Genomic DNA, 17,987 nt, shown 5'->3' with positions numbered 1-17,987 from the left:
AGTACGCTTATTGATTTTCTATAATCATATGCCCTTTCGGACCAACACACTTAGCCATGTTGAACACCAGACCTCGGGATCTCCATGCTTTTGAGATTGCCATTTTCTGCGCTCTGGGCCTCGAAGCTGATGCGATGGTCGCGTTGTTCGATGACATTTGGGAGCAGGAAGAACATTATAAGAAGGGCCCTAGCGACACTAATAGCTATACCTTCGGTCGAATCCATCAACACCCCGTGGTTCTAGTCCACATGCCTCGTATGGGCAAGGCATCAGCATCCAGTGTGGCGGCCAGCTTGCGGTCCAGTTTTCCCTACATCCGAATGGGTCTCCTGGTCGGAATATGCGGTGGTGTGCCTTTCTCCGGGCGTGGCAAACGAGAGATCATCCTAGGAGATGTTATTATCAGCACACATATCGTCCAATCTGATTTTGGAAGGCTATACCCGCACACCTTTGCTCGCAAGAACTCGCTACAGGACAATCTCGGCAGACCAAGCCCGGAAGTTGGTGGGTTCTTATCCAAACTCCAAGGGCAAGCTGTCCAGACCGGTTTCAAGGACTCAATGCGAGCGGACCTTACGCCTTCGAAATATCCCGGTACTAGTAAAGACAAACTCTTTGAAGCGGGCTACAGCCATAAACATGCAGTCACAACGGCGTGTACAGTTTGTGCCCAATGCACATCCCCCCCAATATGATGTCTGTGCTGAAGCCTTAAACTCATCTTGCGCCGACCTTGGCTGTGATTCTAGCAAAGTGGTACCTCGAGCTCGGATACAGACGATGAACACGGAAGGTTACAGCGCATCATCTTACTGTCCCGCAATACATTTTGGTGGACTAGCCTCAGGCGATCAGGTCATCAAATCTGCATTCCACCGCGACCACATTGCCGAACAGGAAGGTGTGATTGGCTTCGAAATGGAAGGGGCTGGCCTATGGGACACGATCCCGACTATTGTTGTTAAAGGAGTGTGCGACTATGCCGATAGCCATAAGGGCAAAGATTGGCAGCTTTATGCTGCAGCAACAGCAGCAGCCTGCGCAAAAGGTATGCTAAAGATATGGAGGGGGTCAGTAAGACGGATGGAGGATACATCTAATGAAGAACAATCTGCCCCGTCGCCAACGCATCAAATCTTCAGTGGTAGTTTCACAGCTGGGAGAAACATCTATAACGGTGGCACTTTCACTGCCCAATCGATTAATTTCTGATGATATAGTGTCTCGCCCGTTGCATTGAGGCATCCTCAAACCGACAGGAAGTTATTGAAAGGCCTTAACGGCAAGTGGGATATTTGAAGATATTCCAAGATTAATGGTATGGGAGTAAATTATCCGATTGGTTCTTCTCTGTGTCCTACAACGCCTTATAGGTATCACCTATAATAAAAAGAATGGATTATAGGACAAGGTCTTAGCTAAAGCTAGGGGAGCAATGTTGTTGTTTCTATAAATATGCGTCATCTCCATACTATATTATAAATGCACCTGCACGACATCGTCCATTAATAATGTGAATCCATCACATGTTGTACTTCTTCCTTACCAGAGGGCTTAATTCTTGTATTCGCCGGACATAACTGTGCATTTATCAGCATTTCTCCATGTCATACGAATATTGCGTGCTCTACGTGATGCATTCTGACAAATAAAACTCACCCCCGCAACAACAATGATACTATATAAAGGATCCTTCATTATCGCCAACACTAACTATTACCTGGGGATCATCTTTCAATAAGCATCCAAATAACTCATCATGGCTTCTGCAGCAGTTCAACTTCCCGGTTCTCACGGCCCTCTGCTCTCAGGAAATCCCGGAGTCCTAGTTTCCGAAAAGCCTCACCATGTTCAGACTACACTGAACTTCTTCAAAGAGAATGAGGATGGTTCTCCTCCGGAACCAACATATACCAACAAACCAGAAACCTACGATCGACCCACGGCTCCTCTCGAGACCACCATCCACGACATCAGTGGCCATGAGCTTGACTACAAACTAGACACCCATGGTTTCCAGCTCTACTACCACGAAAGCCAAGAGAAGGACTTCCTAGATGACGAGAAGATCAAGGCCGAATACTACCCAGAGACAGAACAACTGCTAAAAGACGCGTATGCAATCCCGAAACCCCCATAATCCCTTTCGAATGAAACTACTAACAATGACCTTTAACTACAGCACGGGAGCTTCCCGCATCTTCATCTTCGACCACACCATCCGCCGCGGCCAAACCGACGGACCTATCCGTACCCAGCTTCGCGGACCCGTCCAGCGCGTACATATCGACCAATCCTACACCGCGTCTAAGGGCAGAGTCTCCCACCATCTCCCAGACGAGGCACCCGAGCTCCTCAAGGGCCGATATCAGATTATCAACGTCTGGCGCCCGATCAAGACAATCCTGAAGGATCCATTGGCTGTGGCCGATGCACACTCAGTCCCAGATAGTGATCTTGTACCTATCGGGCTCATTTATCCGGACCGCCAGGGTGAGACATATGCCGTCAAGCCGGATCCTGATATCAAGTGGTATTACCGCTATGGTCAGACTCCGGACTTGGTGACTCTTATCAAATGCTTTGATTCTAAGGTTGATGGGAGAGCTCGTCGTGTGCCCCATACTGCTTTTGTTAACCCGGAAACGGAGAATGAAGCCGGACGAGAGAGTATTGAAGTGCGAGCGTTGGTTTTCCATCCTGATGATCGTGACTAGCTTGTGTCTTGTCTCTCCAGAGTGGAGTAAATGGTTTGTCATCTTTGTATACTCGTTTTTTTTTGCATTGTTTCGAAGAACCAGATTGATAGTGCTAAGAAGTTGTTGACTTACGAATTTGATGAATTGCTATCTATGAATATCTTGCCGATCCTTTGTAAATTGAGTATGGGTTGATATTGAGAGAGCTCAGAAAGGAGTATAATCTAAGACCAGGTTGGATAGATGATCGACACCCCACAAAACCCTGGGCTAAGGGCTTGGCTAACCTGGAGCTATCCTTGTTTTGCATTCTGCAAACTGGCGAGTGATAACAAAACTGCCACGAATGAAATGAGTCTATATAATTATTAAAAATAGTCTAGGCTGTAATCTAAGCTGTAAATACAAATGCACACAATACAATATATCCCCGCAGCACCTTATTTTTCCGCGATGGCCTGCTTCCAAGAGCTAGCAACTTTACCCCAATATTGTTCAGGATGAAGCCTCATATGTCCCACATGCGGCGAGCCTTCAAACATCTCAAGATCAACCGAGTAGCCCAAAGTCTTAGCATGAGCAACATTCTCCTCCAGGTCCTTGTACCCAATAATCTCATCTTCCTTGGAGTACAGGTAAACTCTGCTAGAATCGGTCGTGATACACGACTTATCATTCATAATCCTGTCCGCCCACACCCCGGAAGCCTCGGAGCCGCTGATGAGTTGCCACAAGTAACTGCCCCAGAGGAACAGATACCACATACCCTGTGTGATAACGAAGGGCCAAGGGAAGAATTTGGCAGTGCCGACCGCCATAGCACGCGACCACCGGGTAACCTGGGAAGTGAAGACCAGACTTCCAGGCGTGGAATCCAACACCATGAGCTGGTGGGGGAATGGCTTGTCTGCGCCATGGCGTCGCTGGTACGCGACAACGACGGAGGCAGCGAAGATGGCGCCGGTGTTTGACATGGCATGCACAAGAAGACGCTCCTTTTCGTTGCCGCTGCCGGTTGGCGTCGGGAAGACGGTATCAACGACCGGCATCATGTCTGTGATTCTGGCTTCCTCGGCTTGGTGGGTGGCCTGGAAGGTGCGCGATAGGATCACGATGATCCGTGCGGATGGGTACAGTTCATTGTAGCCGTCGGAATATTTGGTTACGTGTTTCGGCATGCCATCGCCCCAGCCGGAAATAATGATTGTTGTTGGCTCGTCGGCTGGGGATGGTTTGGCCTTTTCGTGGCCATTGCGAAGGTATACTCGATCAGATATCGGGGTGAAGCCCGGGAATGGAATAGGTTGTGGAGCCATTGAGATCTGCGCAAAGGGATATAGCTTGATCTATGTTGTAGCTGTTGAAATATTTTGTTGGCTTGGTCTTCTTGTTATATACTATCGTTCTAAAAAAAAAAATTGAAAAATGAAAAAATGAAAAGAAAAGAAAATCTCCTTCAGTGAGTACGCATCTAATCACCTGTGGAAATTATCCTAATGTAGGAGATAAAACATTGGTCGACCAACAATGGTTGGGATCTGTCTGATGTCTCGCACCAATCTTTGCCTGGCAGGTGGAGTTGTTGGGAAGAATCATCACAATATAAAAGGACCTCGGCAATTACCTGATTGGGCGAATTCATATGATTTATGCCTGAGGCATAAAATAATAAGAAAGAATAAGAGAGATTCAATTCAGTTTTCAACACTTAGATGCTTGTAGATATATCTCATTATAATGGACTTGAGAATTACCACAACTACCAGAGCAATCAACTCTTACTCTTCACAACATCTAACTAACTCGATCCTTAGATCTATGCATAACAACTTGTCTCCACCCAGGAGAAACCCGTGGACCAAAACGCATAAATCCCCGAACTCTGAAACCCAAAGACAAATTCTCCACTGCACCAAAGTCTAGACAACAAGCCAAGCCTAGTTCACACAGACTATTCCATGGGAATAAAGTTGACCATCCTCACCCGGCCGCAGGACTTTGCCTCTTCGCTCCGGAATGAGGGCACACTAAAATGCCATACCAAAGAGTGCAGTCCCCACAGCCCAAGTTGTTCATGATCGAAGTTTTGGAGCCGATTGGATGACTGTGAATAGAATAGGTCAGTGAGTTGGCGGTCAATACCTGGAATATAGTTGGACGTAAATAGAACAGTCGCAGTGGTAATAGGGTTCTGAGCTGAAAAGGAGGTGTGCTGTGGAGAATTTGATGCCCAATGATAGGGCCCAGATCGGAAGTCAGATCATAGGTGTAGATCAAGTCCACACCTAGTTTCCAAGGCTCCATGAGGATCCTGCACCGCTGTAGATACTACAGGCTCCGGTAAATCAAAACATACCTGCAAGTGCTCGAGGATAGAGGACTTGCGGATAATTTTTCAAACCCGTCCGGTATCATGGTAGCTTTGCAACTCTTTCGCTGCGCCTACACTCACTAGTTATGTTGTATGTTACGATGTCTCAAGGTGAAAACGTGATCCAGCTAAAAGCGACATTATACAACACCCTTGGGTAAACGACAACGTCAGTATAATTTCCGGTATTTATTTTCTCTCCTCATGGGTCCATTGACTTTGTGCTTCAACCAGCAAGTACGACAGGACAATTAGATAAAGCAGTCCTTGCCCCCCCCCGTGCTAACAGCATACGACGGACTCGGTCACTTCCCAATTTTCGCAGCCCGGCGGAGAACCTCGCACTGAAACTGCCGGGCGATCAGACGGGTATCGAGCTCGATGCCAGTAACATGCCGAGCAACCGTATAGCAGCTTCTCTTCAGTAGCATCCGGATGGAGACCCCACGAATTCGTCCTCAAGCTCGCGTTACCACAATGGCGAGATACACGTCACCTACCGGTCCCCTTTGCCCTGCTTTGGAGGTGTTGAACAATCTCCCATGCATGCATGCATGTTGTTTGCTGCAGACTGAGCCTTTTGATATTGTTTGCTATTTGCTATTTGTGAGCAATGTTCAGATGGTTTGCAGGGTATATAAACCCCCTGCATGTTTAGTTTTAGCAATTAACAATTCTTCTTCTGCTTTTTTCCACTCTCGTAATCTAAACCCATACATTGTTCATCAGGAGGCATTGTATGGTTCAGTGAGTGAAAGACACTGAGGGGGTATCCCGCACTGCTTCAATGGCTCTAGGTACATATCCTCGCTGGTTATAACCAATGGTTTTCTGAAATCCGGGTCTTCGCGCGGTGCGTATATGTTGAGAAATAATGTCGTCGCCTGCTCTAGTAGGCGAAATGGCAATTCACTTCCATTCTTGGAAGGTCGTCATACCTCTCGAGTCTTTTTTGAAAGCGCAACCTTGTCGGTAGGCTGGCACAACTCTATGAATATTTACGAAGCAATAAACGTACATTCATGCTAGAAGCGAATGTGGGGTTTGGTTGAGGTAGGGCTTGCGTGTTAAGCTCTGAACAATGCTTCAAAGGCGAGGGAATAAAGTGTGCCGTCGAGAGATGTCAGAACCGCGAGATGAAGGGACTGATGAATACACTGGAGGTGGTGGACCTCGTTCGGAGATGTTTCTAAATGCCTTTCTGTGACGTGGCATGAACACAACGGAGATATGAAGAGTGCTTCGGCGTCAAGAGGCGTTGGGAACATGACAACCTCGGGAACTGTCAAGATGTGTAAAGGGAGGATGAAGATGCATAGCAATGTATAATTGATGTAGTAAATACTGTGTACTGGGTAGAAAGCAGGAGTAAGATTCTTAATTGCTAAAACTTAATCATGCAGGGTTTATATCCCCTGTAAAAACCATCTGATCATTGCAAATAGCAAACAATTAGGAAAAGGCTCAGTCTGTAGCAAACATCATGTATGCTTACATGAGAGATTGTTCAACAATAATTATAGTTTTTGCCTCATCCTCATAACCTGTTACTGTTATGTATGTGGTACTTCTTTTCAACCTCGTGTCAAACATTTTATATATTTTTAATATTCCAGCGAGAGGGTTGTTGTAGCTATTAGCTACTGGAGAAGATGATGAAGAGGAAGAAGAAGAGAATTGTTCTGTAGGGAGAGCAGGGTATTTATACCCCGAATCTAACAAACAAACGCTTAGTTTGCAAGGAAACGACGGGAGATGGGATCATCTTAACAAGGCAAAGTAAAGAGACAAGTAACACGAGCATAGCAGAGTACGTCCACCATTCTACCTACTTTCAGTAGCAAACTTAAAAAAACCGCGGAAAAGGTACAATGCCATGCAAGGCGGTCTGTATGTTCTATATGTGATCCTGCAGTTTATCCATACTGTGCAAAGTAATGAAAAGAAAATAAATGTACAATGGCCAGATCATTACCCAGCCCCGATTTCAATCCCAGAAAGAAGGATCAGTATTCCTGCTGATCGTTCCAGTACGTCGTTCCAGCGGCGACTTCACCCGTGGGCTCAAGGTTCCACCTGAGAATCAACTTAACCCACTGCAACAAGTGACTCGCAATCTTGACATGACCCACATCCGTAAGATGGTTCTTGGGGTTGATATCGTTATGTTGCAGCAGACCCTCGGTGGAGAAATAGTAGACGAAACCACGGTCCTTGAAGTGCTCGTTGACCTCCCGGGTCTCTTCCTGGTAGTAAGTGCTACCGACGTACTTCTTTCCTTCCTTGGTGAAACTTCCCCATTGAGACTATTGAAGATTAGTTAGATGACCATCAATATTTACAGTCAAAGTTCTAAATTGAACAAGACATACCATGAGGATGATGATCGCATTAGGCCAGTTAGAGTGGATATCCTCCACCAAGTCGACGTAGGCATGGTAGTAATCCCTGCCGGGGATTTCGTTGGGCTTACGGTGATCGTTACCGCCCATCTGGATGATCACAAGGTCGGCCGGTTGCTCTGCTTTCACGTCCCACTTCTCGGGGCTGCGATCGTAGATCGAATGTGCGCGAGACCCCGGGTCTGAGGCACGATGCCAGTACCAGCCCTAGTGGTGTTGTTAGTTGGTGGTGAAGTTCTTAGTGAAGACACGGGGCTGGTGACATACCACGCCGCGAGAGCCGCCGTTGTAACATTGTTCATCGGCGAGACACACGCCGGGATAGGCCTGTGAGACTGTCAGCATATCGGATCGAGGATTCTTAAGTATGAGTGGACTAACTGTGATGCCATATTCGACATTGCCCAAGCCGTTGGCGAAGAGGAAGGACCATGAGGAGAGTGTCTCATAGGTGGCGAATTGTCCAGATGCAAGTCTTCGGGACAGTTAGTTGCATGGAAGAGTAGGTGGTGAAGATGGGAAGACTCACGAGCCGCCGATGATCTCAACTCTCTTCTCGAAGGTTGGGGGCTTAGTGAGGACAGCGTCATTCGCGACAGCTACGCCAGCGATTTGAACTGTGTGGACGGTAAGCAACGAACAGATTGAACGACAGGGTGAGACTTATCCAATGCCCCAATTTGTCACTGCAGTGTGGTTAGTATATAGACCTTGCCACTGGTTTGATGGAACACGTACCTCTCATCTCAAATGTGTTTTTCTCTACGGGTTCATCGCCATCTTTGAGCTCTGACTCTGGACCAACAAATTGATAGGTTGACGAGGCGGTGACATTAGAGAATTGCCAGTCAAGAGAGCCAATCCTGCTGACGATTAGGGCAATGAATACATAGAGAGGGAGATGATACATACCGGTAGGCTACTAGAACACCTGTGTCGGTGCTTGGGCCGAAGTGGACAGCAAGCTACAATGGAAGTTAGTATGTGGACCCATTTTTAAGGTTGACCGGAATGGACGAGACGTACCTTTTCCCCAGAGAACTCGACTTTGATTCCCGGTGCACTAAGTTAATTAGTAAACCGATAAAATAATAGAGAATGTGATACATACGACCACCCTAAGTATCAATCCAAGGTTAGTATTAAGGTTAAAGCCAGAATCCGGGGAAGAGGAGCGGGATATGGGGAAACATACAAGAAATGTGTTGGCTATCCCAACGACCTTTGTAAGATATCTCCGGAGCATCCGCAGGATAGTCCCTCCACGAATCGTCCAGAGTCACCGGTTGTAACTGGCCTGGGTATGCATTCTCTCTCACTTGACCGTTCTCGAGAATGGTGGCGGAAGCAACCAAGGCCCATGAAAGTAAGGCCGTAAATGTTTGTCCAAGCCGCATTTTGGAAGTGAGAGTTGTTCCCACGCGAATTCTGGTTCTTCGACTGTTACGCTCCTAAGCCTCATCAAGTTTCTCCTGACTAAGGGGTAAATTCAGAGTGTAAATGGATGTGTCGGGTTGAAACCAAAATTGCGTGATCTTGGCCCGCCACCACCCGGTCTTGCCAAGTTTGTGTGTTTTTTTGGGTATTGTCATATCAATTACAGTATCCTCTGAGAACCATCTATCTGATCAATTTCCTGACCCTTAAATCTTTCTAAATTGATAATAGTGGGTATCGGTCCACCCCGAGGCGGAAATTGGTAGCTCGAGAACGGTTAGTAGAAAAAGCGCACAGTGGCTAAAAGAGTATCTCAACCCCGAATGATATATATATGTACGTATGAGGTATGTTAAACGTCAATACCTAGGCCCGAGTCGGGGATATAGACAGCTACATACATATGTATGGATAGCCACCACATACACCCCTGCACATATATTATAATACCATGTAGGAGAGAAAGACGATCTTTTCTATATAAATCCCTCCAGGGCTGAAAGGCAGAGTTTCGTATTTTGTCAAATAAATGGGTCGCCAAGATCCGAGCTAATGCCCATTCGATTAAACAAAGATGCACTGTGCTGGCAGTAGTGGGAAGAAGATCCCCATAGGGCTTGAATTCCTTTTTTTTTTTTTTTTTTTTTTTGCTGTGCATCACGTTAGCTACATATCCCCCCTAGCCTTACAGAGATTATGCTGATTTGTGGTTCTAATAATAGACAGAAGGCAGATATATAATATATGCAAGTTGATTGGGACTTAAAATAACTAGGTTCAGTCCACGTTGTTTGTGTATACTGTCATGTGGTCGAGGACCGAGGTTAATGGACTCCGTACGGAGTACGTACAACATACAAGAAGACTCAGGGTTGGACGATCAACTGTCATAGGACAAATAAACAAATACAAAGTTGAATTAATTTCGGGTTCAAATTCGAGACCCATTCTTTCAATAGTCTAGCACACCTAGCACGGCACCTGAATAAGTCATCCCACTTAGCGGGAGCCAAGAGGTTCCTTTACATTATTGGCTGAATGTGATATTATTTAGTTTCCGATGTATGTTTCAAATCCCTTCGCTTCAAATCAATTAACTTCAAGTGTCACATTCCAAAAGGAAACGGAATGTGCTTTTTGTAGAGTCTCCTGTTCACCATTCCTGAAACTGTGTTCATGGGGGGTTGTGTGTCGGGAAGTTCCCGACGGCTCTGGCGATCCTTACGGAGTCCGAGTGTCAGATAACGTGCACAACATACAACGTTGGAACCTATCCGTACCCCATACAACACGGAGACTTCATATGGAGTTCATACTTCATAACTATACTCCGTAGTTAGTATACAACATACAGAGTAAAACCGCATGAACATGTCTAGGGTCCTCGGTTTCGTATTTGGCGGAAATAGGGGGCTGACTTTCCTTGAATTCCGTCCCCTTCGATCCCCTTTAGTACGTTGATACGGGAGGAAAGAGGCCAACGTAACCGAATTTCAAAGAAAATCAATTCGAAACCTAAATTCCGAATTGCCGCTGAGTATGAGTTTGACCAATTAAAATCGAGACCGGGGCGACGTGCCAGAAATGCCAAGATCTGGCGTAATTTGAGGCGGCCTTGAGCCCATGGTTTATAGAGGGAAAATAATAGCTCTTGATTGGTTGGTTTTATACTAGTTCGTGCAAAGCGTCGTCAGCTTCTACATCTATTTAATAGCTTAATTTGTGAGAGGCTGGAGATAGCTTCAATCTGCTACTTGGGTTAACCCCTTTCACTTGTTTGTATGGAGTCCGGGAACGGAGTATGCAGGATAATGCTCATCCCCGACGGCATAACTATGTATTGGTACATACAATACATGCCAGTTACCTATCTACCCTGGACGCGTTCTCTTGATCTAACTCCGTAGAAGGCAACAGAATACGGTAAACGAGCGGACTAGATTTATGCATCTTATGTATAATTTACATATGACAATACAGGAGTGGTATTACAATTGTTACAATTGTTACACTTGTTACACTTGTATACTTAAGCCCCACGCGATACAGTTGTAAATTGTAAATTCCCCAGCTCCAGTGGCCTCAATTCGCCTCCCCGTTTTCTACTTGGCATCTTCGACTCGTGGGGGATGGACTTCGGATTTCTCTTACATATACCCCATTCTCCTATCTTGATCACTTTTTCCTTTGGAACTTTTCTGTGCGATCTATGTTGTACGGGGAGATTTCGCATTTCAAGCCTCTCTTAAACCTTATTCGGTCCCTTCCTATTTCTTTTTTAACCAGCATTTTCTTTTCTTTTCTTTTCTTTTTTTTTTTTTTTGCATTTAGGCATCTCTTTGGAGCTTCAACGTTCAATGTTGATGGTCTCATTTGACTTTCGATTCCAACCAACCTACTAGACACCCCGAGTATCCTATCGGACTCGTTCGGTCTCTCATTCACTCGTTACAACACTCGTCATGGAATACATACAACCCAACCATATTTACTCGCGCATATTGGACAACATTCCCTGGAAGTCCGCAGATTCATCGGTGAAAGGTGATCCGCGGAAAAGTGTGAAGTGGATTGATGTGCGTTCACATCTCAGCCTTATAGGGATTGAAACTGGTGACTGACATCAAATCAATAGGGTCTCCGAGGAATCGCCTCATTCCTAGTGATCCTCACTCATCTAGCCCGAGCATGGGATTATGACCTCTTCGCCCCCCGCGACGATGTTGACAACCCTCCCCGAATTCTGCAGTGGCCCGTCCTCCGTATCCCTTGGCAGGGTCGTTTGGGTGTCACCATCTTTGCCTTCTTAACTGGTTACGTTTGCGCTCTTAAGCCGCTCAAACAGTCCCGCAATGGCGATATCCTTGGATCCTTTACATCGGTTGGCAAGAGTGCCTTCCGCCGTCCACCTCGCCTGATCTTCCCTGCTACCATCGCCTTGCTCATTTCATGGGTCATGGCACAGTTTGGGGCCTTCATCGCCGCTAATCGCTCCGACTGTTGGTGGTGTCGTTACGCAGCCGTCGACCTGGCGCCTACTTTTTGGGAGGAGTTCGTCCGGCTGTTCAAGACCTTCCTTGAAGTTTGGACCACGGGTTATATGGCATACGATGACCACCAGTGGGCTTTGCTCCCGCTGCTCCAGGCATCTATGTTGATTTACGTCCTTATCTGCGCAACCATGTTCTGCAAATTCCGATTCCGTGTGGCCATCTATCTGGGAATGTACCTCTACTTCCACCAAAACGCAGCTAAAAACACGGGTAAGTTCTACGTCAAACCTCAACAATACCCACCCTGGTACTAACGAAGAAACAGAAACCTTCCAAATGCAGGCAATCTACGGTATGTTCCTCAGCGATCTCTCATATGAGAACGGTTTCAAAGAATTCGTCGAACGTCACAGCTGGGGTCGCAAGATCGTAGCAGGCCTCCTTCTCTGCCTCGGTCTCATCGTCTGCTCATACCCCGGCGAACACCCCGAATGGGCCACTTGGTCAACCTATATGGAACAAGCCTCCCACTACATCTTCCCCCCCGAAAGTCAACGTCGGCAGACGCTACTCCGCCTTGGGTGTCGACCTCATCATTTTCGCCATCTATATCTCACCCTCCACCAAGGACTTCCTCTCCAGCCGCCTCCTCCTCTGGCTCGGCAAACAGAGTTTCGCCGTTTACCTCGTGCACGGCACTCTCCTCCGCACCGTTCTGTGCTGGATGCTTTACGGAATTACCGGTCAGCCCTGGGACGGTGATATCGTCGACGAAAAGGGTAACCCGATCTACGGCGAGGACGGTGAACCCCTTCACCCGCACTGGATCCCCATCCGCGCCCCTTGGGTCGTGGCTATCAGTATCCCGGCTTGGATCGTGTTGGTATACTTCTGTGCCACTTTGTGGACGGGATATGTTGACCCCTTCTGTGCGCGCATGGCGCAAAAATTGGAGAAGTGGATGTTTGAGGAGAGTGAGCAAGCTCCACCCCAGCTACCCATGACTAGCATTCCTATGCAGACAGCTTAATTTCGGAGCGTTGTGGTAAAGACGTGGAAACGATTCCTTAAAGAAGTGATGCCCTGGCGGCCTGAGCTTCCTATCAAGTGTCTATATGTCACTCTATTACATTGACATCCTCATATCTTGCATTTCTTTTCTATGATTCACCATTTGTTTCTTTCCTTTGCGTATTTTTGTCATATTTGTTCAGATCATGATTGGTGTTTTGTTTTTCCTGCCCCTCTATCTTTTCCGGCTTTTTCTCTCTACAAAATGGAGACAATCAAGCCGAGGACTGTCCGTGACGGTGGATAATTTCGGATTGTACATATGAACATAAATATCAATACCCAAATGACTTGTATAAATACCAAATCCCTAAATCAACCTTGTGAACACCAACTGCCGAGTACCACGTCACACAGCCTGCCTAAGCACCCAGACCTCAAGTCTCATGACTCGTGCTGAACATCCAACACCCTGATCAGAAGAAGAAAAAGGGGGCACGACAAACCCTTAACTCCGAAAAAGAACCATTGACACCAGACCCCACTACAATAATGAATACAAAAACACGGTATTACCAAAAACCACAAGAACCATGTCATTTCCCCTGACAGCCGCCAAGCCATCCGAACACTCGAAATAAGGCTGGATCCTTACTGCCAAGGAATCCAACCCTGGCGACTTAACGCCTTTCGAGAGTATTCGGGCGGCCCAATGCGCGCCAAGACCCTAACTGAGGATTTCGCTTTCGTACCCACAACCGATATAACCACGTCCCACACTCTATCCGCGGGCGCTTTTGGACACCGTTGTCTGTGAGCAATCGAGAAAGTATCCACTCCACCTCCTCCCCCGATCCTCCGTATCTTTTCCTGCCAATACGAGAACCGTCTCTCCCCCCGTGATTTCTACGGTGGGTTCCTCCCATTCCATGTGGGTTATCATACGAGCATGGGCCGTTCCAACGGAACCTTGTTCCATATTTTCGAGATTGAGGCTTGCTGAGTTGAGATCATTATACGGTTATACAACTGTTGTACGTATGTTGTATGTTGTATGTTGTATGTTGTATATCCGCTCTGCACATCGGCTACAGGATCCAGTTTGCGCGAGCGGACCGAAGGGATCCGGTTCGGAGTGGACGGCTGGCCTTACAATAAAGTACGTACAGGGTAACTATGTTGTAGTTACTAAGTGCATACAATATAGGTTGATATAATGTACTCCGTATGTTGTACAGACCACGGAGCATGTAGTATTTCGGTGAGTTATCGCCCGCCGATCAAACACCATGTCTTATTCGATAAGGACACGTTTGTGGTTTTCGAGATGTCTTGGTTCAATCCCCCGAAGAGGTAGGATTGTTGGTGGTCACTCCGTGTCTGGCGGAAAAGTCGGAAATCAGCGTGGGGCTTGATGGATGATCATCTCGCCTTACAAGACTTGCATGGATTAGGTGTTTTATTTGAAACGGTTTCGAATGATTTACTCCGAACTATTTACTCCGAACTGAGACCGAGGGTAACTATGTAGTACATGTCGGTTTTGTTAGGCGCTTTGGCCGGCTATTATTAGTTTGATAGAGCTTCGGGTAGTTTTATTTTATTCTGATAGGTCTTTAGTTTTATTCCGTTAAATGATCATCTACGTTGTACCTCTATAAGAGAAGGATAAAGAGTACGTATGTACTTTTTACTGACGAAATCTCAGTGGGGTATAACATCAGAGTTGTGATCAGTCTTAGGGAATCCATGGGTACGCTAGCGCCAAGCTTCAGGTTGTATATTCGTATCCCATTGAAATTGACCACATACGTCTATGTATAATGACACCTAGAAGTTGTAAGATATCAAAGTGATTAACTAGTTTAATTCGAATAGTTATATCATAGCCATGTATTCCTCTGTGTACGCCTATAAATATCAAATGATGTCTTGGCATGGTTCGTCCTCTCTCAAACTTTATACTAGGCTACTACTTCTACATCTACAAAGTTCTATATGTTCCATTCTCACATCACGACGGATGTTGATAGTGAATAACTCAACCGAGACATTTCTAATTCAAGATATGACGAAAAAATAAAACGCGATCGTCACCGTATGCTTCCCTTCACAGTGTGGTATTTCCTCCAGTCTAGTATCCATACCATGCAGCACGGCACTGCAACCAATACATCCATTGTTGATGCAGGTAGTTCAACGCAGCATAGGCCTCCAATGGGTCCAGAGCAATGGGAGGGATTGTTGGGTAGTCGATACCCTGACCAGGGACACCTTGCGCAGCACCGAATACAGCAGGGCCGTAAACTATGTACTAAACGTCAGTATATTGCTTCACAGGATATGCAACCCATATTAATAGGGGATGGGGAATGATGGCTCTGGTAGCTGCAAAGAATATACCTTTATTCTTCTTTCCCCGGCCCCAGCGGGCAATAGGATAGGCTGTCTTGCGATCAGCGCCCTATTATGTCAAACGCTTTATGTCAATATTTCGTTCTGTTAAGCAGTCCCTTGATGGAAGACTCACTGGGCCTTGGGACATTCGAACAGCCGTATCGAAGTTGGTCAGGTCTTGGTAAAGAACATGACAGTGGGTGATCAAGTGTCCTTCCACTTCACAGTGCTTGCACCACAACTATGATAAGATAGTCAGTCTTCGTGTCCCTGATAGAGATGCTGGTGCTGCGGTTTCTGGGGTATATGGTGAGGACAGAGACGGGAGGGTGTTAGAATATATATATTGATCTTCGTTGGGAAGTTCTTAAGAGAAGATGGTGCGGAGGGTTGGGTCTTCAGAGAAGGCAAGATAATCCCCCACGCAGTGGGATCAGACCATGTTCTGCTCAAGCCCGCTGGCGGTATATCGACAGCGTTCCAAAAGGTGGGAATTATTGGGATCGATGTTTGAGGGGAGGGGTCATGAGATAATATAGTGAGACTATGGATGGGAGACACAGTAATCAGCAAGCAGACAAAGATAGGCTCTTACAGGGTGCTGGTTGGCATCAGCCATGGCTCAAGAAGAGGGTGGAGAAAGGTTGAAGGTTGAAATGATGGCTGGATGTGCAGATTGTGGTGTCGTAGAAGTGGTGGATTTCGACCGTATGAGAGGAGAAGAAGAAGAGAAGAGGAGAAAGAAGATGGAAGGGAAGGTTCTATGACGAGGGCAAACAACGGGGGCAAACGACGGGGAGACATGAAGTTGTGAGATTAGATGAAATTTGTGAACTTCAAGACCATCTCATCTCTCTCTGGGTTTGGGCTCTTTGTCTCTTATCATTTTAACTCTCACTCTCTCACTTCAGATTGACTTGCCCTTCACCTGCACAGGCTTTTATGTTTTACTGCCGGCTAGGAGTACATATAGGTGGGTAAAACTAGCTCTTTTGGCCATAATATAGAAGAGCTGATATAGTTTGTTAGACTATCCATAACTCTCTCTTCGGCATCTGCCAATATCACCTTGTCTCTTCACATGGTTCGTACTCTCTAATGATTTCAATACTCGATAGCTACTCCTAGAATTGACAGCGGCGTTATAGGACTATTGGTATGCCAAGGTCATTGCCACACGAGTTCGGTTTGATGTCTATCAGGGACGTGTGCAAGACATGCGAACACTTCGGAACTATGGGGTAGTTCCGTGGGATGGCGAGTGGGTATTGAAGACCAGCTGGCTCCACATGCGACTTTCCTGGAGAATACCTATTCCGAATGACTTCAATGATAGGCCTGTTCTGAGATAGAAATGATAGTACGATCAACAAGTAAGAGACATATTTGATCGGCATTGCAGGTTGAAATATGGGGATCATATAATGAAGTCAGAATTATATATGCTAAATAAGATGCTCATCTCCGGTGAACTTTTCCTTCGTCATGTAAATGTATACCTGGCCAGTGTGATAAAATCATGGACGATATTTCACGACCATAATATTCGATAAGGCAGGGCAGTGGGGTTCAAACTGATTTGGATCGAAATGATAATAATAAGAACCAAGCTCGCCAAAATGACCTGAGCGTAGGGAGTTAATTAGCATTCGAAGACTGGCCACCGTCCTAGGGAGACTTACCCCAAATGATAAAATTCCCACCGAGTTTAACTCCCACCCTCCAGCATATACTTTCCCGCGAACAATAGCATTTTGTTGTCTCCAGAACCGGAACGCACCTATCAAAGCGACGATAACAGCCACGAAGTGACAGGCAACCGAAAGAGGGATACCGACTTCGTAAAACGACAGGCGATCGACAGTTTGAGACGGCCGTTGTAGACGGAAAAGTTGCGCAACAAATACCCCTTGCATAGCGATCACCGTGGAGGTGCGGATGTACGCAAGGAACGTTCTTTCTAGGGCTTTGATGATGTCAATGAGAGTGTCAACAGCGTGTCCACAGTACAACGTACCAAAGTGATCTCGATTGCTCTTCTGCGGCACGGTTATATTGACATGTCGAGCCCAGAACCGACAGAGCTGGCCCCAAAGGCCCTTGCGGGCTTCGCGTCTACGGGAATCCGCTTGGGACGTAGTCCGGTATGTAGACACGCGATGCTCTTCGCCAGACGAACCGGATGGTGTCGAGTAGTCCAAATCATTGTCTTCTTGCGTTTGGATTGAGCGGAGCTCTAATGCTTCGCGGTCGTTATCGCGGGTGTCGGCTGTCGGGCGGGAGTCGGTCATAATTACGTTGGGCGGTTCCTCAGGAACAAAGGCTTCGTGAGGCGCGATCATGATGAGAGATTGAAGGAAAATGTAGATGATAGCATTGCGGGATGTCCTCAAGCTGAGTGAGTTTGTCTTGAGGAAGAGTGAAGGTCTTAAGGACAGGGATTGTTTCTTGTTGGGTTCCCCGGGGATCGGCTCCAGCCGAACGTCAAACATTTGCCCCGCATAGGTATGGGGATATATATTGTTCTTTGGGGATATTATTTAGTATCAAAAAAGTTCATAGAGTATAGACAAAGAGGTTGACGATATATCTTGCATTTGAAACTAGTATGGAGTTATATACAATCCACTTGTATACTTATATTGTACGCCTCCATTGAATTCCACATTGA

The 17,987-nt window shown here is 46.4% G+C and overlaps 7 protein-coding genes across 7 annotated transcripts; 3 read left to right on the top strand and 4 right to left on the bottom strand.

Moving 5' to 3' along the window:
- Positions 1-56: 56 nt before the first annotated feature.
- Positions 57-1,218, top strand: N7516_003102 (uncharacterized protein; the record flags this gene model as incomplete). The annotated part of the gene is given in 2 exon segments (XM_057215822.1): positions 57-650; positions 670-1,218. The coding sequence occupies 2 exon segments, from the start codon at positions 57-59 to the stop codon at positions 1,216-1,218; spliced, it is 1,143 nt and encodes a 380-aa protein (XP_057077705.1).
- A 547-nt stretch (positions 1,219-1,765) lies between these two features.
- Positions 1,766-2,723, top strand: N7516_003101 (uncharacterized protein; the record flags this gene model as incomplete). Its single annotated transcript, XM_057215821.1, has 2 exons — positions 1,766-2,121; positions 2,189-2,723. 2 exons carry the CDS (start codon positions 1,766-1,768, stop codon positions 2,721-2,723), a joined length of 891 nt encoding a protein of 296 aa, XP_057077704.1.
- Positions 2,724-3,145: 422 nt separating this feature from the next.
- N7516_003100 (TMEM53 family protein) lies at positions 3,146-4,021 on the bottom strand (the record flags this gene model as incomplete). Its single annotated transcript, XM_057215820.1, has 1 exon — positions 3,146-4,021. The coding sequence occupies one exon, from the start codon at positions 4,019-4,021 to the stop codon at positions 3,146-3,148; it is 876 nt and encodes a 291-aa protein (XP_057077703.1).
- A 3,061-nt stretch (positions 4,022-7,082) lies between these two features.
- Positions 7,083-8,875, bottom strand: N7516_003099 (SGNH/GDSL hydrolase family protein; the record flags this gene model as incomplete). The annotated part of the gene is made up of 10 exons (XM_057215819.1): positions 7,083-7,382; positions 7,449-7,685; positions 7,746-7,805; positions 7,860-7,953; positions 8,008-8,095; positions 8,217-8,341; positions 8,391-8,443; positions 8,505-8,541; positions 8,590-8,596; positions 8,674-8,875. The coding sequence occupies 10 exons, from the start codon at positions 8,873-8,875 to the stop codon at positions 7,083-7,085; spliced, it is 1,203 nt and encodes a 400-aa protein (XP_057077702.1).
- A 2,435-nt stretch (positions 8,876-11,310) lies between these two features.
- On the top strand, positions 11,311-12,938 carry N7516_003098 (acyltransferase family protein; the record flags this gene model as incomplete). The annotated part of the gene is made up of 4 exons (XM_057215818.1): positions 11,311-11,491; positions 11,551-12,178; positions 12,234-12,370; positions 12,432-12,938. The coding sequence occupies exons 1-4, from the start codon at positions 11,378-11,380 to the stop codon at positions 12,936-12,938; spliced, it is 1,386 nt and encodes a 461-aa protein (XP_057077701.1). The 5' UTR covers positions 11,311-11,377.
- A 2,115-nt stretch (positions 12,939-15,053) lies between these two features.
- Positions 15,054-15,935, bottom strand: N7516_003097 (uncharacterized protein; the record flags this gene model as incomplete). Its single annotated transcript, XM_057215817.1, has 4 exons — positions 15,054-15,226; positions 15,323-15,383; positions 15,450-15,557; positions 15,912-15,935. 4 exons carry the CDS (start codon positions 15,933-15,935, stop codon positions 15,054-15,056), a joined length of 366 nt encoding a protein of 121 aa, XP_057077700.1.
- A 912-nt stretch (positions 15,936-16,847) lies between these two features.
- N7516_003096 (DUF202 domain-containing protein) lies at positions 16,848-17,658 on the bottom strand (the record flags this gene model as incomplete). Its single annotated transcript, XM_057215816.1, has 2 exons — positions 16,848-16,940; positions 16,999-17,658. 2 exons carry the CDS (start codon positions 17,656-17,658, stop codon positions 16,848-16,850), a joined length of 753 nt encoding a protein of 250 aa, XP_057077699.1.
- Positions 17,659-17,987: the final 329 nt, after the last annotated feature.

This window comes from Penicillium verrucosum (genome assembly GCF_028828655.1).
Source record: "Penicillium verrucosum strain IBT 35672 chromosome Unknown utg000001l_segment0_segment0, whole genome shotgun sequence".
In the NCBI taxonomy this organism is placed as follows: domain Eukaryota; kingdom Fungi; phylum Ascomycota; class Eurotiomycetes; order Eurotiales; family Aspergillaceae; genus Penicillium; species Penicillium verrucosum.
This window is presented reverse-complemented; position numbering and strand designations above follow the sequence as displayed.